We start from the raw sequence: 18,658 nt of genomic DNA on the forward strand, positions 1-18,658 counted from the left end.
CGAGCATAAGCCCTTCATCAGGAATAAGCTTTGATTCTCAAGTTGAGAGGAAGATTCTGTCATGTCAGAGACAGTTATTTCCTGGTTCCTATGTGGCGCAAATTTTAAACCTGGATATTGTCCAGAACTTTTTGCACATGGACAGAGACTGCTTCATCATACAAGAATGGTGAATCATCCTGAACAATGTGCAGTCACCAGCAAACTTTCCCACTTCTGACCTTCAGTTCGAAGGAAAGCCATTTAGAAAGCATCTGAAGATGTTTGGCCTTAGGACACCACCCTGAGTTAAAATTTGAAACGTGAGAGCCTCATAACAATGACTTCAGCCCATGAACTTAAGTTTTAGATAGATCAGCTGCCAGTGGAAAGATAGATAGTTGAATCATTTTTGCTTGACAGATAAATCAGTAGAAGAATGTGGTGGGGGAAAAGCACAGCCGGTCAGGCAGCATCTGAGGAGTCGGAGGTTTGCGCATAAGGAACTTCGATTCTCCTGCTCCTCGGCTGCTGCCTGACTGGCTGTGCTTTTCCAGCACCACACTCTTCGACTCTGATCTCCAACATTTACAGTCCTGACTTTCTCCCATTAAGATAAATCAGTTGAAAATAATCTAATGAGGTAACTTTAAAAGTGCAACTCTTTGCATGAGGTACTGATTCCATTTGTAAATGTGAAATAGTTTTGTTGAATATTTAATTAATTCTGCTTTATTCACTGTTCATTAGTCTTGAGAGGATATCTATTTATGGTAAAAAAAATTCTGGATTTACATGCATGACAAAATAAATCACTGTTTATAGATCTTTGAATTAGTAGCATATGTTAATTTAATCCAACTGAGAATGAATGCAATTTATCCATAAAGAAGTTCATTATATTTATAATCTAATTTATACAACCAAGTAATATGTTTGAATTTTATTTGTATGATAATCATCTCTGGAATTAAGATAATAATGATTCTAACTCTGCATGTTTAGGCCTTCCTGACCCACCTGAAGATCCAGAGGTCGTTAGAAAAAGCCACCAGTCTGTCACCTTGTCTTGGTTCACACCATTGAGTGATGGTGGTAGTGCTATACTAGGCTACTTTGTTGAGATGAAGCCTACTGACAGCGACTACTGGTTGCCGTGTAACACAAAAGTGATTGATGAGACGGAGTTCATTGTTGATAATCTAATACCAGGCACTGGTTACAGATTCCGTGTTTCGGCTCTGAATAGGGCAGGTGCTGGAGAACCCGTTCATTTACCACAGATGGTTCTGCTGGGTGAGAATAATGAATACAGACCCATTTAAGCAGTGCATGCACTTGCATGTACTTCACATTTTTACAACTAAAAAGAGCTGCAGTAGGGCCTTGATTCATAGCAATCAAAATTGGGAAATTTGCTGTAAAACTGACAACTTCAATATTAATGTGCATGCATGCTGACCTTGTCATATTTTCTTTCTCTGAGCACAATTAAAAAAGGTACTTTCTAACACTTTAAAATCTTGAATCTTAAAATGTTGTTAACAATGATTTAGTAAACTAGGTTTGTGTGAAAATTGTGGGATATTACATTTGTAAATTTGTAAACTTACCAGGGGTATGCAGTGGGGCCCAGGTCTCTGGCACAGAGCCTGTCCCTGTTGCACAGAAAGGAAGGAGGGAAAGGAAGAGAGTGTTAGGCATTCGGTACTCAATAGTTAGAGACTCAGATAGAAGGTTTGTTGGGAGCGAACGAGACTCGTAGTTGGTGTGTTGCCTCCCAGGTGCCAGGGTCCGTGATGTCTTGGATTGTATCTTTGGGGTCCTGAAGGGAGAGGGTAACCAGCCTCAAATCATTGTCCATGTAGGTACCAACAACATAGATAAAAAGAGAGATAGGGATGTAAGGCAGCATTTCAGGGAGCTAGGGTGGAAGCTGAGAGCTAGAACAAAGAATTGTTGTCTCTGGTTTGTTCCCCATGTCATGTGATAGCGAGGCAAAGAATAGGGAGAGATATCAGCTGAACACATGACTGCAAGAGTGGTGCAGGAGAGAGGGTTTCAGGTTGTTGGATAATTGGGGCTCAATCTGGAGAAGGTGGGTCTTGTACAAACAGAACGGTCTTCACTTGAACCAGAGGGGTACTAATATCCTGGGTGGGAAATTTGTTGGTGCTATTTGGGTGGGTTTAAACTAGCACAGCAGGGGGATGGGAACTGGAGGTGTAGTTGCAGTGCACAGGAAGATGAGAGTAGGAAGGATGGGGCCAGGATTCCAGGGTCACAGGAATGTGCTGGCAGACAGCAAACTGGTTTGAAGTGTGTTTACTTCAATGCCAGAAGTATCCGAAATAAGGGAGGTACGTTTGCAGCATGGATAGGTTGTGGCCATTTTGGAGACATGGATAGAGCAGGGTGAGGAATGGATGTTGCAGATTCCAGGGTTTAGATCTTTCATTCAGAACAGGCAAGGTGATAAAAGAGGGGGAGGCATGGCCTTGTTAGTCAAGGATAGCATAACGGTGACTAAGAGAACTTCTGATGAGGACTCGTCTACCGAGGTCGTGTGGGCTGAGGTTAGAAACAGGAGAGGAGAGGTAACACTGCTTGGAGTTTTTTATAGGCCTCCACAGAGTTGGAGGAAGGTGGAAGAGAGGATTGGCAAAATTATTCTGAGTAGGAGTGAAAGGAACAGGATGGTCATTATGGGGGACTTTAACTTCCCCAACATTGACTGGAAATGCTATAACTCTATACGTCAGATGGATCAGTTTTGGTCCAATGTGTACAGGAGGGTTTCCCGACACAGTATGTTGAAGGGCCGACAAGAGGAGAGGCCACACTGGATCTGGTGTTTGGTAATGAACCAGGTCAGGTGTTTGACTTAGTTGTAGATGAGCATTTTGGAGAGAGTGACCATAATTCAGTTACGTTTAGTTTAGCGATAGAAAGGGATAGGTACATGCCACAGGTCAAGAATTATTGATGGGATAAGGGCAATTATAATGCGATTAGGCAAGAATTAGGATGCATAGAATGGGTAGCAAAATGCAGGGGATGCAGACAATGGAAATGTAGAGCTGGTTTAAGGAACTGATATTGCGTGTCCTTGATAGGTATGTCCCTGTCAGGTAGGGAAGAAGTGATCAGGTAAGGAAACTGTGGTTTACAACAGAAATTGCACTCTTGTTATGAAGAAGAAGGAGGCTTATGTGTTGATGAGGCAAGATGGTTCAGATGAGGCGAAGCAGAGTTACAGATCAGCTAGGAAGGATTTAAAGAGAGTTGAGAAGAGCAAAGAGAGGACACGAGTAGTCTTTAGCAAATAGAATAAAGGAGAACCCTAAAGCTTTCTATAGGTAGGTGGTGAATAAAATGATGATTGGGGTAGGAATAGGGCTAATCAAAGACAGAAGTGTGAAGTCAAGTGTGGACCCTGTGGAAATAGGAGAGGTGCTAAATGAATATTTCTCATCGGTTTCCACTCAGGAAAAGGAGAATATTGTTGAGGAGAAGAATGAGGTACGATATATTAGATTAGAAAGGATTGAGCTTAGTTACGAACAGGCGTTATCAATTCTAGAAGGAGTAAAAATAGACAAGTCCCCTGGGCCAGATGGGATTTATCCGAGGATTCTCTGGGAAGCTAGGGAAGAGATTACAGAGCCTTTCGCTTTGATATTTGAGTCATCATTGTTTACAGGTTTGGTAGTAGAGGAGTGGTGGATTCCAAATGTGCCCTTGTTCAAGAAGGGCAGTAGAGATGACCCTGGTAATTATAGACCTTTAGCCTTACTTCTGTTGTAGGAAAGGGTTTGAAAAGGATTATAAGAGATAAGATTTATAATCATCTAGCAAGCAACAATTTGATTTCAGATAGTCAACATGGTTTTGTCAAGGGCCGGTTGTGTCTCTCAAACCTCATTGAGTTTTTTGAGAAGGTGACCAAGCATGTAGATGAGGGTAGGGCAGTTGACGTGGTATACATGGAGTAAAAAATGAGGTCTGCAGATGCTGGAGATCACAGCTGCAAATGTGTTGCTGGTCAAAGCACAGCAGGCCAGGCAGCATCTCAGGAATAGAGGAGTCGACGTTTCGAGCATAAGCCCTTCATCAGGAAAGGGCTTATGCTTCTGATGAAGGGCTTATGTTCGAAACGTCGAATTCTCTATTCCTGAGTTGCTGCCTGGCCTGCTGTGATATACATGGACTTCAGTAAAGCCTTTGATTAGGTTCCACATGGTAGGCTGTTGGAGAAAATGCAGAAAATTGAGGGTGACTTAGCAGTTTGGATTAGAAACTGGCTTTCTGAAAGAAGGCAACAAGTGGTGGTTGATGGAAAATATTCAGCCTGGAGTCCGATTACTACTGGTGTGCCACAAGGATATGTTTTGGGACCACTGCTGTTTGTCATTTTCATAAATGACTTAGACATAGGCATAGGTGGATGGATTAGTAAATTTGCAGACGACACTAAAGTCGATGGAGTAGTGGACAGTTTGGAAGAATGTTACAGGTTGCAGGGAGTCTTGAATAAACTGCAGAATTGGGCTGAGAGGTGGCAAATGGAGTTCGATGCAGCTAAATGTGAGGTGATGCACTTTGGGAAGAATAACAGGAAGGCAGAGTACTGAGTCAATGGAAAGATTCTTGGTAGTGTGGATGTGCAGAGAGAGCTTGGAGTCCATGTACATAGGTCCCTGAAAGTTGCCACCCAGGTTGATAGTGCTGTTAAGAAGGTGTATGATGTGTTAAGTTTTATTCGTAGAGGGATTGAGTTCCAGAGCCGCAATATCATGCTGCAACTATACAAAATGTTGTTGCGGCCACATTTGGAATATTGTGTACAGGCCTGGTCCCCATATTTCGGGAAGGATGTGGAAGCATTGGAAAAGGTGCAGAGGAGACTTACCAGGATGTTGCCTGGTTTGGAGGGAATGTCTTATGAGGAAAGGCCTGAACCTGTTCTCATTGGCAAGAAGAAGGTAAAGAGGGGATTTGATAGAGACGTACAAGATGATCAAAGGATTAGATAGGGTAGACAGTGGAAGTATTTTTCCTAGGATGATGATGTCAGTGTGTACGAGGGGGCATAACTACAAATTGAGGGGTGATAGATTTGAGACAGATGTCAGAGGCAGGTTCTTTATGCAGAGTGGTAAGGGTGTGGAATGCCCTACCTGCTAATGTAGTCAACTCAGCCACATTAGGGAGATTTAAACAATCCTTAGATAAGCATATGGATGATTTTGAGATAGTGTAGGGGGACGAGCTGAGAATAGTTCACAGGTCGGCTCAACATCGAGGGCCGAAGGGCCTGTTCTGAGCTGTATTGTTCTATGTTCTTTGTTCTAAATGTCATTTTCTTCCATAAATTAGATGTGTATCTTTTTTTCTATAAATAATTTAAAGCAAGTAACTATGTGTGACCTCATGTGCACACATATTACCACAATTTGTGGAGTTGAAAGACTATGTAGCTTTCACAGTAAGTTTCATCCCTAAAGAAATACTTCTTCTGTTTTACTTTCTGCTTCATCCTTAGGAGACAAACACAAATAGTTTTTCTAATTTTGCTAGATATTGCTAAATTTTATAGTTTGACTACTTGGTTACAAACTGCAGTATCCCTATTCAGAGCCTTTTTTTAGGCTATGTCATACTTTGTTACGAATTAGGCAACTGAATCAAACTGAAAATATGGCATATTTTCCACTAATCATTTAGGATCTTTAATTGTCACTGTTATATTAGTGTTATTTGATGTTTAAATACCATCATGCTGAGACGTTGTGAAAATACCCATTTGTATTTTACCCCTTTTCTAAAAAAAATTCTGACTTTTTGCTCAGTTCATGGAAGTTATGATCCCAGCTCATGGTAATGTTGGACATGTCATACCCCAGAATGAAATCTGATTAATAGATTATATGTTTTTTTTCAGTTGATTAATCTGGTGACTAATCACAAACCTATTCACACAAGGTTACAACAAAATAGATTGATTGTGGTTTAAGAAATCCAGAGATTGAAATTTTTTAATGCAGTTTTGAGAAGACCTGTCTAGTCTCATGAACATCATATTGTTTCTGTACTTCATGGAGTGTAGAATAATTCAGGGACTTAATTGCCTTAGTAAAAAGGTAGTTTTGCAACTTCCAGACTGGAGTATAAGGTTAGAAATCTTTTGTTGAAAGTGAGGAAGCATAACCTCTGTTTTGTAAGTACTCATGTAAGAGGCGGCACGGTGGCACAGTGGTTAGCACTGCTGCCTCACAGCGCCTGTAGACCCGGGTTCAATTCCCGACTCAGGCGACTGACTGTGTGGAGTTTGCACGTTCTCCCCGTGTCTGCGTGGGTTTCCTCCGGGTGCTCCGGTTTCCTCCCACAGTCCAAAGATGTGCGGGTCAGGTGAATTGGCCAAGCTAAATTGCCCGTAGTGTTAGGTAAGGGGTAAATGTAGGGGTAAGGGTGGGTTGCGCTTCGGCGGGTCGGTGTGGACTTGTTGGGCCGAAGGGCCTGTTTCCACACTGTAAGTCTAATCTAATCTAATCTAAAAAAAGACTTCACAGGTTATAGGAAAGAATTGGAGAAATCAGTTGTGTTGAACTTAAAAATTTAACAGAGGGGTACTTTCTCTGGATGTGGAATTGTAGTGTGATGGTTTTGGAGCATAGCTGGGATGTTCTTTTACTGTGTTTTATTATCATTCAAACTATGTCCTAAATTTAGATGGCTTTGTTTGTTTCGTTTCACTTTCTTTCATTGTGTAAAAAAACTTTTGTTTCATTGTTAGTTAAGCCTTGTTTGCCTATGTTTCGGTGAATAACCATCATGTTAAATAAAACAAGGTATATTAGATTACTCAGTGTGGAAGCAGGCCCTTCTGCCCAACAAGTCCACACTGACCCCATCCAGACCCATTCCCCTACATTTACCCCTTCACCTAACACCACAGGCAATTTAGCATGGCCAAATCACCTAACCTGCACATTTTTTGAACGTGGGAGGAAACTGGAGCACCCGGAGGAAATCCACACAGACACGGGGAGAAAATGCAAACTCCACACAGACAGTTGCCTGAGGTAGGAATTGAACCCCGGTCTCTGAAATTGTGAGGTAGCAGTGCTATCCACTGTGCCACCATGCCACCGCCCTAACTCTCTCAACCTTCCTTCATAAGACATGCCCTCCAGTCCTGGCAGTATCCTGGAAAATCTCTTCTGCACTCGCTCTAAAGCTTCCACATCCTTCCTATAAAAAGGCAACCAGAACTGAACACAATATTCCAAGTGTAGTCTAACCAGGGCTTTATAGAGCTGCAGCATAACCTCACAGCTCTTCGGGACACCACCCACGCCCTCCATCTCCTCCATGATTTTCGCTTCCCTGGTCCCCAATGCCTTATCTTCACGATGGACATCCAGTCCCTGTACACCTCCATCCCCCATCACGAAGGACTCAAAGCCCTCCACTTCTTCCTTTCCCGCCGCACCAACCAGTACCCTTCCACTGACACCCTCCTTTGACTGACTGAACTGGTCCTCACCCTGAATAACTTCTCTTTCCAATCCTCCCACTTCCTCCAAACTAAAGGAGTTGCCATGGGCACCCGCATGGGCCCCAGCTATGCCTGTCTCTTTGTAGGATATGTGGAACAGTCCATCTTCCGCAACTACGCTGGCACCACCCCCCACCTTTTCCTCCGCTACATCGATGACTGTATCGGCGCTGCCTCGTGCTCCCACGAGGAGGTTGAACAGTTCATCAACTTTACCAACACCTTCCATCCCGACCTCAAATTCACCTGGACTGTCTCAGACTCCTCCCTCCCCTTCCTAGACCTTTCCATCTCTATCTCGGGCAACCGACTCAACACAGACATCTACTATAAACCGACTGACTCCCACAGCTACCTGGACTACACCTCCTCCCACCCTGCCCCCTGTAAAAACTCAATCCCATATTCCCAATTCCTTCGTCTCTGCTGCATCTGCTCCCAGGAGGACCAGTTCCAATACCGTACAGCCCAGATGGCCTCCTTCTTCAAGGACCGCAGATTCCCCCCAGACGTGATCGACGATGCCCTCCACCGCATCTCCTCCACTTCCTGCTCCTCCGCCCTTGAGCCCCGCCCCTCCAACCGCCACGAAGACAGAACCCCACTGGTTCTCACCTACCACCCCACCAACCTCCGTATACAGCGTATCATCCGCCGTCATTTCCGCCAACTCCAAACGGACCCCACCACCAGGGATATATTTCCCTCCCCTCCCCTATCAGTGTTCCGTAAAGACCACTCCCTTCGTGACTCCCTCGTCAGGTTCACACCCCCCACCAACCCAACCTCCACTCCCGGCACCTTCCCCTGCAACCGCAGGAAATGCAAAACTTGCGCCCACACCTCCTCCCTTACTTCTCTCCAAGACCCCAAGGGATCCTTCCATATCCGCCACAAATTCACCTGCACCTCCACACACATCATCTATTGCATCCGCTGCACCCGATGTGGCCTCCTCTATATTGGGGAGACAGGCCGCCTACTTGCAGAACGCTTCAGGGAACACCTCTGGGACGCCCGAACCAACCAACCCAACCACCCCGTGGCTCAACACTTTAACTCTCCCTCCCACTCCACCGAAGACATGCAGGTCCTTGGACTCCTCCATCGCCAGAACATAACAACACGACGGTTGGAGGAAGAGTGCCTCATCTTCCGCCTGGGAACCCTCCAGCCACAAGGGATGAACTCGGATTTCTCCAGTTTCCTCATTTCCCCTCCCCCCACCTTGTCTCAGTCGATTCCCTTGAACTCAGCACCGCCCTCCTAACCTGCAATCGTCTTCCTGACCTCTCCGCCCCCACCCCACTCCGGCCTATCACCCTCACCTTGACCTCCTTCCACCTATCACATCTCCATCGCCCCTCCCCCAAGTCCCTCCTCCCTACCTTTTATCTTAGCCTGCCTGGCACCCTCTCCTCATTCCTGATGAAGGGCTCTGGCCCAAAACGTCGAATTTCCTGTTCCTTGGATGCTGCCTGACCTGCTGTGCTCTAACCAGCAACACATTTTCAGCTCTGATCTCCAGCATCTGCAGACCTCACTTTTTACTCACAGCTCTTAAACTCAATCCTCCTTTCATGCATTATCTTATAAGTTTCTATTAGATCTCCCCTCAACCTTCTGAACTCTAACAAATACAATCCCAGGATCCTCAGCCATTCATCATATGTTAGGCCTACCATTCCAGGGATTATCTGTGTGAATCTCTGCTAGACATGCTCCAGTGCCAGTATGTCCTTCCTGAGGTGTGGCCCAAAACTGGACACAGTATTCTAAATGGGGACTAACCAGAGCTTTATAAAGTCTCAGTAGCACATCGCTGCTTTTACATTTCAACCTTCTTGAGGTAAATGACAACATTACATTTGCTTTGCTGACTCAACCTGCAAGTCAACCTTTAGAGAATCCTGGACTAGCACTCCCAGATCCTTTGTATTTCATGTGTTTTCTCACTGTTTAGAAAATAGTCCATGCCTGTATTCTTTTTTTGTAAAGTGCGAGTTCTCGCATTTGCTCACATTGAATTTCATCAGCCATTTCTTGGACCACTCTGCTGAACTGTCTGAATCTTTCTGCAGCCTCCCACTTCCTCAGAACTACCTGCCTGTCCGCCTAACTTCATATCATCAGCAAACCTCATTAGAATGCCCCCAGTCCACTGAAACACTGAACGCTGCGGAACACCACTTGTCACTAGCTGCAATTCTGAAAAATAACCTTTTATCCCAGCTCTCTGCCTTCTGTCAGATAGCCGATCCTCAATCCATGCCAGTAGCTCATCTCGAACACCATGAGCCCTCACCTTGCTCAGCAGCCTCCCGTGAGGCCTTTTAGAAGATAACATCCACTGGGTTTCCCTGGTCTAACCCACTTGTTACCTCTTCAAAGAATTCTAACAGGTTTGTCAGGCATGACCTCCCCTTACTAAATCCATGCTGACTTGTTTTAATCCGACCCTGTACTTCCAAAAATTTAGAAATCTCATCCTTAACTATGGATTCTAGAATTTTACCTACAACCGAGGTTAGGCTAATCGGCCTATAATTTTCCATCTTTTGTCTTGGTCCTTTTCTTGAAAAAAGAGGTTACAACAGCGATTTTGCAGTCATATGGGACTTGCCCTGACTCCAGTGATTTTTGAATGATTTCAACCAACGCCTCCGCTATTTCTTCAGCCACCTCCCTCAGAACTTTAGGATGTAGCCCATACAAGCTGGGAGATTTAGCAATTTTTAGACCTTTTAGCCTTTTCTCTTTTGTAATGGCTACCATACTCAACTCCTTAATTGTTGGGATATTACTCATGTCTTCCACTGTAAAGACTGACACAAAGGTATTTATTAAATTCTTCAGCTATTTCCTTATCTCCCATCCCGAGCCTTCCTGCATCAATTTGGAATGGCCCAATTTCTACTTTTGTCTCTCATTTGTTTCTTATGTATTGAAAAAGACTTATACTATCATTTCTAATATTACTGGCTAGCTTACCTTCATATTTGATCCTCTCCTTCCTTATTTCTCTCTTTGTTAACCTCTGTTTTTGTAGTCTTCCCAATCTTCAGATTTCCCAGTGCCAATGGCCACTTTATAGGCTCTCTCTTTTTCTATGATACATTTCCTGACTTCCTTTGTCAGCCATGACTGTCTAATTCCACCCCCCATCTCCCCACAGATAATCTTTCTTTTTCTCAGATGAACCTCTGTATTGTGTCCTCAATTACACCCAAAAACTCCTGCCATTGTTGCTCTACTGTCTTTGTCAGTACCTCTCTCGAGCCCCTGTAATTACCTTTTATTGAAGTGTAACACCATTACATCTGATTTTGCCTTCTCCCTTTCAAACTGGAGACTTAACTCTACCATATTATCATTGCTGCTTTCTAAGTGTTCCCTTACTTTAAGGTCTTAAAGTCTGACTTATTACATAGCACTAAGTCCAGAATAGCCTGCTCCTTTGTGGGCTCCATTGCAACCTGTTCCAAAAAACCATCCTGTAGACATTTCTTGAATTCCCTTTCTTTGGATCCACCGGCCACATTATTCACCTAGTCTGTTTGCATATTGAAGTCCCTCATGATCACTGTGACCTTGCCTTTCTGACATATCCTATCCATTTCCTGGTACTTCTTGCACCCCTGGTCCTGACCACTGCTGGGAGGTCTGTACGTAACTCTCATTATGGCTTTTTTGCCTTTGTGGTTCCTCAACTCCACCCATACAGACTCCACATCATCAGTGCCATAGATTTAATTTCATTCTTAACTACAAGGCAATCCCGCCCCCTCTGCCCACCTTCCTGTCTTTTCGATAAGTTGTAAATCCTTGAATGTTTAACTGTCACTCCTGAACCCCTTGCGACCACGTCTCTGTGATGTCTACCACATCATAATCATTATGATGATTTGTGCTGTTATTTCATCTACTTTGTTACGAATACTATGAGCATTTCAGGTAAAGCACTTTAACGCTAATTTTCTTATCCCCACGATTTCCATCACCCCTAGTAATATGTCCTAAGTTGTCAATGTCCTATTGCAACCTACAACAGCCCTCCACACTATCCACAACTCCATGAACTTTACGTAGCAACAAGCTTACTAACTCACCCCTCCACTTCCTTATCCAAGTCATTTATAAAAATCACAAAGAGCAGAGGTCCTAGAACAGATCCCTGTGGAATATGCACTGGTCAACAAGCTCCAGGCTGAATACTTGCCATCCACTACCACCCTCTTTCATCTGTGGGCCAGCCAATTCTCTATCAAGACAGTCATTAGTGAATGCCTTGCTAAAATCTATATACATCACATCCACTGCTCTACCATCAACAATGTGTTTTGTCATATCCTCAAAGAATTCAATAAGGTTTGTGAGGCATGACCTGCCCCTCACTATCTCTAATCTAGGTATGCTTTTCCAAATAATCATAAATCCTGCGTCTCACGATCCTCTCCAGTAATTTGCCCACCACTGATGTAAGACTGACTGGTTTGTAATTCCCAGGGTTATCCCTATTCCCTTTCTTGAACAAGGGAATAACATTTGCCACCCTCCAATCATCTGGTACTACTCCAGTGGGCAGTGAGGACACAAAGATCCTCGCCAAAGGCACAGCAATCTCTTCCCTCGCTTCCTGAATAACCTTGGGTATATCCCATCTGGCCCAGTGGACTTATCTATCCTCTTGGTTTTCAAAATTTCCAGCACATCCACCTTCTTAACATCAACCTGTTCAAGCATATCAGCCTGTTTCACACTACCCTCACAAATGACAAGGTCCCTCTTACTAGTCAGTGCTGAAGCAAAGTATTCATTAAGGACCTCCCCTACCTCCTCCCATTCCAGGCATGTATTCCCTCGACTGTCCCTGCTTGGCTGTACCCTCACTCTGCCATCCACTTGTTCCTCATGTAAGTGCTCCCTAAACAACCTCCACATTTCTGTCATACATTTCCCTGAGAATATCTGCTCTCCCAATTTATGCTCCACAGTTCCTGCCTAACAGCATTGTAATTCCCCCTTCCCCCAATTAAATACTTTCCCGTACTTCCTGCTGCTATCTCTATCCATGACTATAGTGATCACAATTTCCTTAATTTTACTATCACCAAAATGCTCTCCCACTGAGAGACCTGACACCTGACCTGGTTCATTGCCAAGCACCAAAAGTAATATGGCCTCCCCTCTATTCGGCCTATCCACATATTCAGTCGAGTCAGGAATCCCTCCTGAACACACCTGACAAATTCAGCTCCGTCCAAACTATTTACGGTAAGGAGGTTCAAAGTCACCCAAGACGACAATCCTGTTACTTCTGCACCTTTCCAAAATTTAGTAGGCAAAAGTGAGGACTGCCGATGCTGGAAACCAGAGTCTAGATTAGAGTGGTGCTGGAAAAGCACAGCAGGTCAGACAGCATCCGAGGAGCGTGAAAATTGATTTTTGTTTGTCTTTCCAAAATCTGTCTACCAACTGCTCCCTCATGTCTCTGTTGCTATTGGGAGGTCTTAAAAAAAACTCCCAAGAAAGTGACTATTCCTTTCCTGTTTTTGACTTCCACCCTTACTGACTGGGTAGACAAACCCTCCTCGATGATTTCGCTTTCTGCAGCTCTGATACTATCCCTGATTAGCAATGCCACTTCCCCCACCTCTTTTACCTCCTCCCTATTCCTTTTGAAACATCTTAGCCCTGGAACATCCAACAACCATTCCTGCCCCTGTGATAGCAAGTCTCCGTAATGGCTCCAAGTACTGATCCATGCTCTAAGTTCACCTCTTGCAGATGTAGACACACTTCAATCCATTGCACAGACTGCAACTTTGCCCTATCAACTGTCTGTCCTTTCTCACAGAATCTCTGCAAGCTGTATCTGCCTGTTCACCAGCTATCCTTTCCTTTGATCCATCCCATCCCCCTGCCAAACATGTTTAAACCCTCCCGAAGAGCTCTCGCAAACCCATGATATTGGTACCCCTCCAGTTCAGGTGCAACCCGTCCTCCTTGTACAGGTCCCACCTACCCCAGAAAGTATTCCAATGATCCACATATCTGAAGCCCTCCCACCTACACCAGCTCTGCAGCTACATGTTCAGCTGCACCTCACTCTGTTCCTAGCCTCACTAGCCCGTGATACAGCCGTTTTAATTTATAGAGATTAGGATTGTTCATAGCAGCTGAAATTTGATCTGAACAAAGTTATGAATAAGTTTAACATAACTTCCCTGCTTTTCAGTTCTATCCTTCTAAAAAATAAAGCTCAGGGTTATGTATTCTTTTTCTCATATGACATTATTGTGTTTTTGATTTGTGTATCTGCATTGCCACATAAATTCCTCTGAAATCTATTGAGAAGTTAACTTTTCCAAGAAGTATACAGCCTCCTTATTCTCTCTATATTCTACTCCTTAATTATTGAAATTCTTATCAAAATTGCATGCCCATTCAGCTACATTTATTAACACTTTTACTTTATTTTGTCATATTCAGAGCAGGCTCGACAAATTGTATAGACTACTCCAGCTCCTGTATTTCTACTCCTATCTATGAGCTACATTCCCTTTAATTTTATACTATTTGCAAGTTTTGAAATTCTGCTTCTGATTCTGGATCCAAATAATTTATGTAAACAATGAACAATGACTGTCTAAGTACCAATCTTTGCGCAATACCACTTTCCACAATTTCCAAACTGAATAATTACCATGAGTGGAACTGCTTTCTGTTTTGTAGACAGCTTGCTATCCATTTTCTACTTACGAGTAGATACCAATCCACATATTCCTACTAAAGTTTTCTCTTATACTAACTTACTGAATGTCTTTTGGCAATCCTAATGCATTATTTCTATTCTTTGATCCTGAACTACCCTATCCACTGCTTCTTCAAGGAATTCAAAAAGGTTGACTAAGAATATCCTTAATCCATGATGGTTGCTCTAATATTTTTTCATATTCTAGATGTTTATCTGTTATATTTGTTGCTGATATTACACCAATTGAACTATAGTTCGCTGGACTTGATCTGTCTCTTTTGGGTAGCTAGGAATCATATCAGCTATCTTTCAGTGTATCAGCACTAAGCATGGTATTCCCTTAACTAACATTTATTGTGGAGGCAGAATTTAAAGAAGTCCACTGAAACAAGCATGTTGGCAGGAATACCCACATCAGATAACCAGTGTGGGAAAACTCCCCCATAAGTTGGGAGTGGGAAGGCTGAGGGAATTCTGCTTGCTGGAGATGGGCTGTCAATGAGGTTCATCAATTAGGTTCATTAATATGCCATTTAACATCAGTTATCCCTAAACCCATTGGAATTTAGATATTTTCTCATCAAACTGTTTAGACCTGTTATTAGATACCTCTGAAGCAGGCCGAACTTAATCCTGGACCTCATGGTTCAGAGGTAGGGATACTATCCCTATGCCATAAGAGCCCTCCCATTGGAATTTAGTGGTGGTTCAGGGCTTCAATGGGACTCAAAACAGCTTTCCCATTTCCACAAGGCCAGCCTGCAAATCCTTTGGATTTTTCTGTGACCTCATAAGGGTGGTATAGGGTGGAGCATCCTTCATTGATCAGTGCCTGACCAACAGACCAAACAACAGGAATCCAGTGGCTGGAGTTTCACTGAAAGCTGCGTTGCCTCCTACCCCCATTCTTCCACTCAGCTGTATTCAATGGCTGATCTGGGCAAGACTTTGGAACATTGGTCAACCACCTCTTCCCCTTGATTACATGGAGTGCCTGAATGTGGCAAGTGTCTGAGGAAACTAAATTCTTATCAGACTTCTCCAAGGAAGCGGCATGGAGTTCATACCAACTAGTGGGATGAACTGTCATTAGAACTGAATCTATATATGTAATAAATAACCTCTGTGATCACTGATCTATGTTGACCCAATCTGGCAACGTCTCAATTCTGGAACTTTTTCTGCTTTCCTCATCCTTTCTGATCATATCACCCTTCTAAACCCTACTCGCCTTTCACGCATCTGCACTTTGGTTCACACAGAAACCCTTGGCTGCCTAAAGTCTAAGATTTGAAAATCCTTCCCTATACTTCTCTGCTATTCTCTCCAATAAATGCTTCTAAAATTTTGCTTCAAAAGATGCTTCTAAAAACCCACCTCTCTCGCTGTGTTTTTGATCTGTTGTTCTCTTTGTGATTCAGTGTTAATTGAATTGGATAATAGCTATTATAAATCATGTTAGAATACAATAGTTCAAATCATTGTCATTCAGCAGCACACACAAGTCTTTGTAAAATTGCTTTCTTAAAACTTTTGTCAATTTTACTTAATTATGAACCACCCATAATTATGAATTTACATTTCATTTGGTTGTGTATTTGCAACGATAACTGCATTTGCAAGAGAATTTTTCATACTGCAAAATAATCTCTAAGATTTTTATTATGTTCTATTCTGCAGAGGTTCCCATCACTGTGACCATTCCTCTCTCTAATGTTACTATAAATAATGGAGAGTCTGGCAAACTGGAATGTGAATTTTCAACTGAATGCGTGAATGTTAAATGGCTAAAGAACGATCAGCAAATTGAATCAAGCAGCAAGTATGAGATCATTTGTGAGAGAAAGAAACACTGTTTGACTATTCACAACTGCAGTGTTGAAGATGAAGGGAAATACACCTGCATGCTGTCCTCAGACATTAAAACATCTGCTGAAGTTTGTGTAGATGGTAAATCATCACTTTGCTCTTTTTGCAATATACTAACACATTAATCATATTCACAGTGAAGCTTTTATGGTAGGTATGTTAATGCAGTGTTAATAATACTAAATTGGCAATTTTTGAAAAGAAGACTAAGAACTGCGGATGCTGGAAATCAGAAACTAAAACAGAAATTGCTGCAAAAGCACAGCAGGTCTGGCAGTATTTGTGGAGAAAAAACATTTAACATTTTGGGTTATTTTCTGATGAAGAAGTGTTTATTGGGGAGGGATGGGAGGGGGAAGGAGGGGGCAGTGGGGGTGTGTGTGGTGGAGTCAATGATAAATGGAAATGGAACCCAGAGACAGAAAGAAACAGTTAGGCAGACAAGCAGTTTTTGAAGTTGAGTTCAAATATTCCCCCGGAAAATTATGCAATGCAATTATGATAAATTAGTGAGTTGAACCAAAATAGAGACCATAACGCAGCTGGATTGTTGTAAAACAAAATAACTGGTTCACTAATAATGTTCAGAAAGAAAAAGTGTGACTTTTAAACAGCTTAGTCTAAAAGTGACTGCAGTCCAAGATACATGATTGGTCTTTAAAGTCCTTTGAAGTGACATAAACAGTCATTTGCTGTACAGCATTTTCTAAAATAGTCCATTGTCATAAAATTAATACCATAGCACAAGGTCTCACTTAGGCCATCCACATCATGAGAAACATATTTAGATTTCTTATTCTCAATTTCTATGGTATATTTTTTCTGTTTCCATCATGTCGCAAAAAGTTAATGTTATGAACAATGAAGATTAAAATCATTAACCTAGACCTAGTTAGAACTCCAATTTTTAACTTCATAACTGAGGTTTATATGAAGCCCAGATCTTTACTTAATTTAGCAACAATAAGGCTTAAAATAAGATGAATCGACTTGATCTTGACCTAGGTTTTGCAAGTCTGTCAGGACAAAGTCGAAAGTCATTTGGAAAAAAAGATAGTCTTATTCACAGAAATTGCAATAAGAACAAAAACAAATACAAATATATGATCAGAAGTTGTGAAAATGTTAAATTTTCAAGAAGATTTACAGAATATCTTTAATAGGAAGGATTTGGAGGGATATGGGCGGGTGCTGGCAGGTGGGACTAGATTGTGTTGAGATATCTGGTCGGCGTGGACAGGTTGGACTGAAGGATCTGTTTCATGCTGTACATCTCTATGACTCTATAAATAAATTTCTTCATCCAAAGAATAGTGAGCCTGTGGAATTCGCTGCCACAGAAGTAATTCACAGCAAACCATTGAACGTTCTTAGGGCTAAAAGGATTAAAGACTATGGGGAGAAAGTGGGAACAGGATACTGAGTTTGATGATCAACCATATCATATTGAATGATATAGCAGGCTCAAAGGACCAAATGGTTATCCTTGCTCTTAATTTTGATGTTTCCATATTTCTTGCATTTCATCTAATATTGAAATGTTTTGTTCTGTACTTCAAAGCAAAAAGTAGAAAAGGTTTCAGTTTCTAATTCAAACAGTTGGCAACACAAAATTCCCCCAAAACAAATCAAAAGTTAGTTTTACTGTGGAAAAAAAATCTAGCCCTGATTTTCACCACAACAGCGCTCTTTGTTGCAGCAAAAATACCAGAATTCAGGAATCCCAAGTCCTGCATTCAAATCCGGCCCATTTGGTGTGGGGACAGGAAAGTGGAACTTTCCCAGCCCCTGAATCAGTTGATAAAATGTGGCAAGATCAAAAATGCAAGTTGAGAATCTCTCTAGTACGTGACATGAGGCCTATTCACGTGTTAAACATCTAATTTTTTCATGAACTTGCCTCATTTCTATGCAGTCTACTATTTTACTAGGCAGACAAGAGAAACTAGATTCTGATATTGTTGGCATTCTTGGAATGAGTAATTGGTGGTTCCAACTCACCATTCATTCCTTGAGACTCAATCTTGGCCAGCATTCCTCAGCATCTCACAGAACCTCTGCCTTTTTGCACATGGCTGCCTCATTCAGAACTTGGAGCATCGCAATACTTCTGGCATGTGTTGCTTATATCACGAACACAGAGCTGGAAAACTGACCACATTTGTCAGCAATGATCAGTCTAGTGTCTGGACATGTTCCCCAACAACACTGTACTACTTCAGTTTCAGAAATGCAGACTGTGCCAGCAGTTTACACAGCAAACATATGTGCTTCAACAAAATAGCCATGTCTGAAGGTATAAGGGGAGGTAGTCCTCGGTTCTGCTAAGGGGCACAGTATGTCGAGGGTATTGTCTGATAATAAGTCTGAGACTTGGATCAGTCAGTTAACCGCTTGGGCATCAGGGTCACTATAGTCATAGAGATGTACAGCACAGAAACAAACCCTTTAGTCCAATTCGTCCATGCTGACCAGATAACCTAAACTAATCT

General features: G+C 42.5%; 1 protein-coding gene across 1 annotated transcript in view; it reads left to right on the plus strand.

Moving 5' to 3' along the window:
* obscnb (obscurin, cytoskeletal calmodulin and titin-interacting RhoGEF b) overlaps nucleotides 1-18,658 on the plus strand; it is an 821,414-nt gene that overhangs the window by 567,922 nt on the left and 234,834 nt on the right. Inside the window, exons 68-69 of the mRNA XM_060825732.1 lie at nucleotides 985-1,275; nucleotides 15,978-16,247. Of these exons, the coding sequence (XP_060681715.1) occupies nucleotides 985-1,275; nucleotides 15,978-16,247 (561 nt within the window). The remainder of the gene's footprint in view (nucleotides 1-984; nucleotides 1,276-15,977; nucleotides 16,248-18,658) is intronic.

Source organism: Hemiscyllium ocellatum, chromosome 5 (assembly GCF_020745735.1).
Source record: "Hemiscyllium ocellatum isolate sHemOce1 chromosome 5, sHemOce1.pat.X.cur, whole genome shotgun sequence".
NCBI classification, from domain to species: domain Eukaryota; kingdom Metazoa; phylum Chordata; class Chondrichthyes; order Orectolobiformes; family Hemiscylliidae; genus Hemiscyllium; species Hemiscyllium ocellatum.